We start from the raw sequence: 10,526 nt of genomic DNA, 5'->3' as shown, positions 1-10,526 counted from the left end.
CTTGCACCAGGGAAGTCCACGGGTCCGGAAACCAGTGAAGGCATCCCCCTCCCCCCAATACAGGTGAGGGCACACCTTCATGCTGAAGGAGCCTTGTCCCTGGGTCTGGAGAAGCCCGCTCTCGACTTGCCAGACCAGGTTTGTTTGGATCCTCCAGAGGAGGCCCTGAAAGGCTTTGAGCCCTTTTCGTCCCTCAAGGATGAACCGAGACGGAGGGCCCATGTCTACAACGAGAGTCCCCCACAGGCTAGCAGCACCACCCGGTCGCCAAGCATTAGGCACAGAGCGATCCTCAGCAGAGGGAGAGGACCCCCACCAGACTCACCACCCGCCGGCACAGGCACCTGCAAGCACCAGGAGAATCTGCACTACATCAGGAAGCTAAATGATCCAGGAGTCATCATCAGGGAATAAGGAGGGGCTCCCAACCTTAAAATCGACACCCACAGGGATCCACTGTCATGATGGCCGCCGCTATTTGCAATGGCAAACCACAAGCAAATGGCCGCAGGACTACACAAACATTGCCGAAGTCTATATGCGAGGCACCATGAGGAGGCTAGGCTTTAAGATTCACATCGAGGCCGGACGAGGGCCCTGGCAGGAGCCCCCACCAGGTACAATGCCCCCCCCTGCACAGTTGATCGTAAGTACTCCGGCGGCCCACCCCCCCCCCCCCCATCACCAGTTAGCGCCCTGCCCCCATCCCAGACGAGTGACCAGACCACCCAGCCCCAGTGCCAGTGTATGTGGAGGGGGGCAGGCTAATGGACTCAGAAAAAAAAAAGGGGGGGGTGCCTGCAGGAAGGAGGGGAACCCGGGGGTCCAACCGACCCAAGGAGGAGCCCCTGTCCACCCCAAAATCCTCTAGGGGGAGAGGGGGGGGCAGCTACTCACCATACCAGAAACCAGATGGCACCGCTTCAGACAGATCCTCCTCTCCATCGAAATGAGGGGCTGTCGGCCAGGAGGAACGCTGCGACTCAGGCCGAGGTCAGGTCATATGCGACCTCGCAAGACGTTTAACTCACCGGGCCAGCCCACGTCCGGCTCTGAGCTGAGGTCTGCGCGCGCTCGCTGGCCAGACTGGAATGACTACTGGATCTAGATTGTTCAGCCCATCATCCAGTCCGGCAGTTGATAGCAAATTTTTTCCTCCTGGATTCTTCCTGTGAGATCTACTACCTAAAATGTTTTGCCAGGACCAAAGATCCCAGCAAGGAACTAGGTCCTTACTCCTGAGTCGGCAGAAAGAAAACGGACTACAGCAGGGAGAGGGAGTATACCCCCCCCTGGGATTGCCCATGGGTGTTGCCAGAAGTTTTTTCTGCCTAGTGTCCTACTTCTGTAGGGTTCAGCATAACCCAATGGTCAAGAATGACAGGAGCGGTGTCAGTCAATGAACAAAAGAGAAAGCATGTTACCCTAGTTACATTGTACTGCTCTGGCTAAGTGATCAGGATTTTTTTATTTATTTTTTTTTTACACATTAGGTTGACTTATAGCAGTGCAATACATTGCTATAAGCACGCATTTTACTAAATGAACTGGATTGATTCAGTCTGTTTTGTTGTAAATCGCTATGATTGGTGAAAGCTAAATCACAGTACACAAGGGCTGTGATTGGCCATATCTGTACCATGTGAACAAATTGACCAATCACAGCTGGCAACACAGTTGTGCACATTTGATGGCATGAAAGAAAGCCATCTATTGTGTACATCAGTCATGTGACCAGCTTCGTTTTAACACAGTGGTCACGCGGTACCGATAACAAGCTGGTACTCCAATTGGTCATCAGCTGTTTTCCGTGGACTTGGCCGGTGACAGATCGCGCCACTGCGTGGCCCCTCGATTGGAGCTTCTTGAGAGGATATTCTATGTCGCCTATGGGTTACTGTGCAGCATAGGTTATGTGATGATTTCAAAAGCCAGTGATGTGGCATTTTATTTTTATGTGATTAACTATAGCAGGCATCCTCAAACTGCGGCCCTCCAGCTGTTGCAGAACATCCCATGAGGCATTGTATAAATCTGACATTCACATACATGACTAGGCATGATGGGAATTGTAGTTCCTGAACAACTGGAGGGCCGTAGTTTGAAGACCACAATGTTTTTCCATTGTCTTTCCGTGTTAAACACCACCCATAAGTATGAACGTTCAGAGAGTAAGAACACTTGTGTTTTAGAAAGGTCTTTCAGAAGAAATATTGTTCTGAAAGTGAAATAAAGGAGCAGGAATTATGCACACATAAAAGGAAACCTCTTTTAGATACCTTAACAGCCGACTCTTCATCACTGTCTGACTCCTCCTCAGAGCTCTCATCTGCTTGCCGAGTTGTTTTTGCTGGGCTTTGAGTTTTAGCCAAAACATGTGCTGGTTTAGTTCCCTCTGGAGTTTTTGGTTGAGATAAATGAAGAACTGTGGCAGGTTTCTGAGCAAGAGAAAAACAGCAGAGGCAATTAAGACAGCCATCTAAAAAACAAAAGGCAAGACTAACAAAGATAACCTTTAATAACAAAACATAACAAAAATATAGTATGTGCAATCTCAAAAGGGTGACATGGTGGAGCGCAAAAAAAAAAAAAAAAAAACAGAAGGGATCATCTGTCCAACAGCAGACAACAGACTGCTCTGACCACAGGACCAGAACCAGTTTCCTGGGGATTCCTGCTCCATACAGTGTGCAGCTCCTTGTCTAGACTGGTGCTATATTTATTTTGCATGTAGAAAACACGCAATGCTTTTTCATTATTATTTTTTTTTTTTTTTTAAACTGAGAATATAGCGCTCCATCTGCAGGCTGCTGTAAACTTTAAATATTCATAGAAAATATTGATATGCCCCTATTAAAAAGGTTGCTGTTTTGTTTTCTTAAGTGTTGAACATAACCGATTTAAAACGCTACAGGCTTAAAGTGGTTCTACTGTGCAGGCACTTGTTTATGGGGTTAAACAAGCTCACAGGTAATACAGCCATGAGCTTGGTATACATTTCTCTAGCCGGGTGAGGTTTAGCTTTAAAATTGGGACTACAGCAAGAGGAGACTAAATTTTCCAAGAGTTGGGCTTTGCAGGAGATATAAGTAGATTGAAAAAAAAAACAAAAAAACAAAAAAAAAAAAACACCCACACAACCTTTTTGCAAAATATATGTGATAAATATGTGCTCGAAATCCCCAAACATATAGTGGAAAGTCAGTGAGAAAAATCGGATTTTTGTAAGATCTTACCGTAAAATCCTTTTCTCTTAGCTCATTGACAGACGTAGTCTTCTTGATTCACATCAATTGGGTTATGTTGTCTCCGCAGGAGTAGGACTAGGCAGAAAGAAAAAACGTTCTGGCTCCACCCTAGGGGCAGTCCCAGAGGGTATATCCTCCCTCTCTCTGCTACAAGGAATCAGTTCTGTTATAAAGCAGCAACAGAGAATTTAACCCAACCCAACTCAATGATAGAGGGGCGGGTACTACGTCTGTCAATGAGCTAAGAGAAAAGGATTTTACGGTAAGATCTTACAAAAATCCAATTTTCTCTGTCGCTCATTGACAGACGTAGTCTTCTTGATTCACATCAATTGGGACATCCAGAAGCAGTGCCACAAATGAGGGGTGGGATTGACAGAAATCAAAATCCAATCTAGAAGGCCCAACCGGTGCCAACTAGAAGTTTTAAAGGCTCATTATAAGCAAAGAATGAGACTCAAATAAAAATTCCAACGGAAAAAAAAACCGACAGGCACCCTCTCTTCACAATACCCTCTCCACCGGGTTGGGGGGTTGTTGACCACTCCGGACGCCTCGACTTTCTGGTTCCTGGCGTCCAAGCGAGACTTTTAACTCGCAAGGTCAGTGCCTCCAATGGGACTCCGTCGCGGCCGACCCAGCGCGGAGCTCTGGTCTGCACGCGCTCGTAGGCAGAAACCGGGGTGACCACTGGATCTCAACATCCAGCCCGTCGCCCGGCCCCGCATACTTACTTGAATGTGTCGCGGCCGACCAAGCGCGATGCAAAGGTCTGCGCGCGCTCGTAGGCCGGCTGGGGTGACCACTAGTGTCGCCCAGATCCGGCATAATTGCTTGAAGATCTCACAGGAAAAAACACTGGAGAAAACTACCTAAAAAAATATATTTTTTCTAAAAAAAAAAAAAAAATCTTGCCAGGACCAAAAGATCCCAGCAAGGAACTTAGGTCCTTACTCCTGACTAGACAGAAAAAAACTGATTCCTTGTAGCAGAGAGAGGGAGGATATACCCTCTGGGACTGCCCCTAGGGTGGAGCCAGAACGTTTTTTCTTTCTGCCTAGTCCTACTCCTGCGGAGACAACATAACCCAATTGATGTGAATCAAGAAGACTACGTCTGTCAATGAGCGACAGAGAAATCCTTAAACTCCCACTCTCTCAGTGCAGCAATTCAAAGTGCCAATTCTGTGCAACAGCCTGTTCCAATGAGTTCATAAAAACATCCAACAAACTGTATGAAGCACATGGACATTTAGGTGAGAAAAAATTAATTGGAAAAACTGTTGGCACTATATAAAGAGTGTGGTTTTCCAGAGGAATGAAGAGTAACTTTTCTTGCGCCCCTGGACAAAACGAACAGTAAACCTATGCAATGCAGGCACAGTCCCACTGTATGGGAAAATATTTATTTTTCCCGGAGTTCTTCTTTAAATAAGGTCTTAGGAGGGTTTTATATTAACTTTGTCAATATACCTCGGTCAACTCAGAAACCATTCTTCCAGAGATCACAGGATAACACTCATTAGATGGAGAAAAGACCATCATAAAACAAATTAAAAGTTAAAAACAAAAGCCATTAAAAATTACTAGCACAGCAGAAGTGCTTGCTTAGGCACTAAGGTATGTCCGCTCAATCTCCTCCAGGCTGTGACACTTCACACTACTAACTCTATGTGTGCAAACACCTGCCCCAATGCACGATTGCGTCACAGTGCTGTACAGGGAATGCATTAAGGTAAAAAATCCTATAGCTGAATGGTAGGCCTAGCAGGGGGGAGCAACCTATGTAACTTCTTGTATAAGTGTACAAATCTGTGAAGGATTAGCAAGATGATGTTGAAAAAGCACGGACAGCAAAGACACCTGACGTGTGATGCTACGGAAACATTTTAGAAAAACCTCCAACTGATAAAATGAAATAACACGGTAGAGGCAACAACGCGTCGACTAACAAGGACGGCGTACCGCACTGAGGCCATTTCAGAGTGAGGATGACAAGAATGCCACTAGCCTTAATCCTCAAAGTAGACCAGGTTAATGTTTCAGTGAATGAAATGAATATATCCAGGTATACTTATCTCACTGCGCCTTCAGGGCATCTGCTACGTCCTTTGTCCGATTCCAAATCCTGGAAGCCAGACACGGTCTACTGATAAAAAGCTTTTTGCCAGTCTGTTTTTTTGCTGTTTTTTTTTTCCAGACGGATTTAAAGATTATAAGCCACTTCTACAGTGGTTTTTCAGGGGGTAAGAAGTCTAGAGTAGGGTATAAACCTCAAGAAGAACTGGCCGACTTTTAGTACGTACAGTATCTCACAAAGGTGAGTACACCCCTTACATTTTTTGTAAATATATCTTTTCATGTGACAACACTGCAGAAATTATACTTTGTTACAATGTAAAGTAGTGCTTGTAAAGCTGGTCTAACAGTGTAAATTAGCTGTCCCCTCAAAATTACTCAATATACAGCCATTGTCTCATCTGCTGGCAATAAAAGTGAGTACATCCCTAAGTGAATACATCCAAATTGGGCCCAAAGTGTCAATATTTTGTGTGGCCACCATTTTGAGCATGGCGTTCACCAGAGCTTCACAGGTTGTCACTGGAGTCCTCTTCCACTCCTCCATGGCGACATCACTAAGATGGTGCTGTTAAGAGACCTTGCACTCCTCCACCTTCCATTTGATGCTCAATAGGATTTAGGTCTGGAGAGATGCTTGGCCAGTCCATCACCTTTACCCTCAGCTTCTTTAGCAAGACAGAGGTTGTCTTGGAGGTGTGTTTGGGGACAGAATCATGTTGAAATACTGCCTTGTGGCTCAGTCTCTGAAGGGAGAGGATCATGCTCTGCTTCAGTATGTCACAATACATGTTGGCACTCATTATTCCCTCAATGAACTGTATCTTCCAAGGGGCCAGCAGCACTCATGCAGCCCCAGACCATGACACTCGAACCACCATGCTTGACTGTAGGCAAGACACACTTGTCTTTGTACTCCTCACCTGGTTGCCACCACATCCTCACCTAGTTGCCACCACAAACGCTTGACACCATTTGAACCAAATAAGTTTATCTTGGTCTCATCAGACCACAGGACATGGTTCCAGTAATCCATGTCCTTAGTCTGCTTGTCTTCAGCAAACTGTTTGTGGGCTTTCTTGAGCATCATCTTAGAAGAGGCTTCCTTCTGGGACTACAACCATGCAGACCAATTTGATGCAGTGTGCGGCATATGGTCTGAGCACTGACAGGCTGATCCTCCCACCCCTTCAACCTCTGCAGCAATGCTGGCAGCACTAATACGTCTATTTTCCAAAGACATTCTCTGGATACGACGATGAGCACGTAAACTCAACTTCTTTGGTCGACCATGGGGAGGCCTGTCCTGAGTGGAACCTGTCCTGTTAAACCTCTGTATGGTCTTGGCCACTGTGCCGCAGCTCAGTTTCAGGGTCTTAGCAATCTTCTTATAGCGTAGGCCATCTTTATGTTGAGCAACAATTATTTTTGTCAGATCCTCAGAGAGTTCTTTGCCATGAGGTGCCATGTTGAACTTTCAGTGACCAGTATGAGAGAGAGAGAGAGAGAGCAATAACACTGAATTTATTACACCTGCTCCCCATTCACACCTGAGACCTTGTAACACTAATGAGTCACATGACACCGGGGAAGGAAAATAGCTAATTGGGCCCAATTCGGACATTTTCACTTAGGGGTGTACTCACTTTTATTGCCAGCAGTTAAGACATTAATGGCTGTGTGTTGGGTTATTTTGAGGGGACAGCAAATTGACACTGTTATACAAGCTGTACACTCACTACTTTACATTGTAGCAAAATGTCATTTCTTCAGTGTTGTCACATGAAAAAATATAATAAAATATTTACAAAAATGTGAGGGGTGTACTGACTTTTGTGAGATACTGTATGTATTCCTCTCTGTTTGAAAGATGTCAGTGTAAAGACCGGCTTCTAATGAATGGTCCTAGTGGAAAAAAAAAAAAAATCAGCATTCGATCACAGCTTTAACAATGCTTAGCAGCTGGTTCTTCTTTAACTAATCTTCTGACTGTGGTCTTAAATTCACAGTGGATATAAAAAGTCTACACACCCGTTAAAATGTCAGGTTTCTGTGATGTAAACAAAATGAGACAGATAAATCATGTCAGAACTTTTCCACCTTCAAACTGTAAACTTCAAACCTGTGACCTATAAACTGTACAACTCAATTGAAAAACAAACTGAAATCTTTAAGGGGGGGGGGGGGGAGAATAAGTGTGGAACACCCTCTTATACCTGGGGATGTAGCTGTGTTAAGGATTAAGCAATCACATTCAAACTCATGTTAAATAGGAGTCAGCACACACCTGCCATCATTTAAAGTGCCTCTGATTAACCCCAAATAAAGTTCAGCTGTTCTAGCAGGTCTTTCCTGACCTTTTAGTCCCATCCCACAGCAAAAACCATGGTCCGTAGAAAACAATCTCCTGTATTCTTCATATGTCTGGGCTATAGGGTAGAGTGGCAAGACAGAAGTCTTTTCTTACGAAGAAAAACATCCACGCCCGGCTAAATCTAAAGTCTCCCAAAAGCATGTGGGAAAATGTGTTACGGTCTGATGAAACCTGAGTTGAAACTTTTGGCCATAATTACAAAAGGTATGTTTGGCAAAAAAAAAAAAAAAAACAAGACTGCACATCACCAAAAAGAACACCATGCCCACAGTGAGGCATGGTGTGGCAGCATCATGCTTTTGGGCTGTTTTTCCTTCAGATGGAACAGGCGTCTTAGTCAAGGTAGAGGGAATTATGAACAGTACCAAACACCAGTCAATATTGGCACAAAACCTTCAGGCTTCTGCTAGAAAGCAAAACATGAAGAGGAACTTCATCGTTCAGCATGACAAAGACCCAAAGCTTAAGTCCAAATCAACAAAAGGAATGGGATCACCAGAATGTGGTTTTAAAGTTTTGGAATGGCCCAGCCAGAGCTGAATCAGGATGAAAATGAGTGGGGAGATCTGAAGAGGACTGTGTATAAAAGATGCCCTCGTAATCTGACAGATTTGGAGCGATTTTGCAAAGAAGAATGGGCAAATATTGCCAAGTCAACATGTGCCATGCTGATAGACTCATACCCAAAAAGACTAAGTTCTTTTATAAAAATCAAAAGGTGCTGCAACAAAGTATTAGTTTAAGGGTGTGCACACTATGCAACCATAGTTTAGTTTTTAATTTTTTTGCCAGTATTCTGTTGGCTTTGCTTGCCATTGCATGCCACTGCCAAGCCTGTTATCCACTAGGACCAGCAGGTGTTTTTCCATCTTAGTTTAACCCAGAGGTTCCCCTCCTAGCGAGGAACTTTCGCTCGTATTTCTGACACCCAAGTGCATTACCTTACATTTTACAACATTAAACCTCATCGGCTATGTAGCTGCCCACTATATGGTTCAGGTCTGCTTGTAAGATTACGTCATGTGTGGATGAGATTTGCCTGCTTAGCTTTGTATCATCCACAAAATACAGAGATTGTGCTGGATATCCCCTCCTCTAGGTCGCTTATGAATAAATTAAACAGGATTGGTCCCAGGACAAATCCTTGGGGGACCCCACTTTCCACACCCGCCCAATCCGAGTACTCCCCATTAATCAACACCCTCTGGACTCGCCCCTGGAGCCAGTTCTCAATCCAAGTACTCACCCTATGGTCCATACCTACGTATCTTAGTTTGTACGGTAAACATTTGTGGGGAACTGTGTCAAATGCCTTTGCAAAGTCCAGATACACCACATCTACAGGCCTTCCTTCATCTAGATCGCAACCCACTTCTTCATAGAAGGTTAGTCTGGCAAGAACGATTTTTCATTAATCCATGCTATAGTCCCTTAGCATCCCCTCCAAAATTTTACAGACTACTGATGTTAGGCTAACCGGCCTATAGTTCCCCAGGATATATCTAGCCCCTTTTTTTAAATATTGGTACCACGTTGGCTTTTTTCCAATCTGCTGGCACTATACCCGTCTGAAGACTATCCATAAAGATCAAAAACAATGGTCTGGCTATCACCTGGCTGAGTTCTTTAACTGCTTCCAGACCACCCGCCGCAGATATACTGCGGCAGGCAGCCTCTCCTGCGCTAACCAATATAGGGCTACGTCGGTAGCGTGCCTGCAGCTAGGTGGCGAGCGCTCGCCGCCGCACTACAACACGCCCACCCAGCAGCGGGGACTTCCATGTATGGGGCAGGTGGCTCCGATTGCCGCCTACCACCCGCGATCGCTCCCCACTGAGAGAGAAAAAACGGTCAGCTGTCACAAACACAGCTGACCGTTATTCTCTCTGGAATGATCACAGAGTGCCTGTGATCCTTCTATATAGGATCACAGGTCTCTGATCATTTCACAAGCCCTGCCTCCATACAGTTAGAATCACTCCCCTAGGCTCTTCTGACCCCTTGATCACCCACAGTGTTAACCCCTTCCCTGTCAGTGTCATTATTACAGTAACCGTGCATATTTTTAGCACTGATTACCGTAGTAATGTCAAAGGTCCCCCCAAAAGTGTAAAAAATGTCAAGTTAGGGATCCGATCTGTCCGCCACACAGTCGCAGTCCCGCTAAAAATCGCAGATCGCCGCCAATACTACTAGTAAAAAAAAAAAAAAAAAAAATGACAAATCTTTCCCGTAGTTAGTAGACACGTTAACTTTTGCACAAACCCATCAAAATACATTTATTCCGATTTTTTTTTTACCAAAAATATGTACAAATTGGACTAAAATGTTAAAAAAAAAAAATGTGTTTCATTTTTTTTTGGGAATGTTCTATACCAGAAAGTGAAAAAAATGGATTTTTGTAAGATCTTACCGTAAAATCCTTTTCTCTTAAGCTCATTGACAGACGTAGTCCTCCTTGATTAATATCAACTCAGGTTATACTGCCCTCTACAGGAGTAGGACTAGGCAGAAAAGAAAAACGTTCTGGCCACACCTTAGGGGCAGTCCCAGAGGGTATATCCTCTCTCTCTCTGCTACAGGAAGTCAGTTATGTCACAAAGCAGTGTTTAGAGAATTTAACCCAACCCAACTCAAAAACAGAGGGGCGGGTACTACGTCTGTCAATGAGCTTAAGAGAAAAGGATTTTACGGTAAGATCTTACAAAAATCCATTTTTCTCTGTCGCTCATTGACAGACGTAGTCCTCCTTGATTAATATCAACTCGGGACGTCCCAAAGCAGTGCCACAAATGAGGGGTGGGAAAATGGAAATCAAAATCCAAT

At 44.7% G+C, this 10,526-nt stretch overlaps 1 protein-coding gene across 1 annotated transcript in view; it reads right to left on the bottom strand.

Moving 5' to 3' along the window:
* The window catches only part of LOC309552698 (uncharacterized protein), a gene marked incomplete at its 5' end in the record, with an annotated part of 175,645 nt that overhangs the window by 148,297 nt on the left and 16,822 nt on the right, over positions 1-10,526 (bottom strand). Inside the window, one exon of the mRNA XM_082253624.1 lies at positions 2,280-2,438. Coding sequence (XP_082109750.1) covers positions 2,280-2,438 — 159 coding nt within the window. The remainder of the gene's footprint in view (positions 1-2,279; positions 2,439-10,526) is intronic.

Source organism: Pelophylax lessonae (genome assembly GCF_965119305.1).
Source record: "Pelophylax lessonae genome assembly, chromosome: 4".
NCBI lineage: Eukaryota > Metazoa > Chordata > Amphibia > Anura > Ranidae > Pelophylax > Pelophylax lessonae.
Note: the sequence above shows the minus strand (reverse complement) of the source record. Positions and strands in the feature narration are given on the sequence as shown.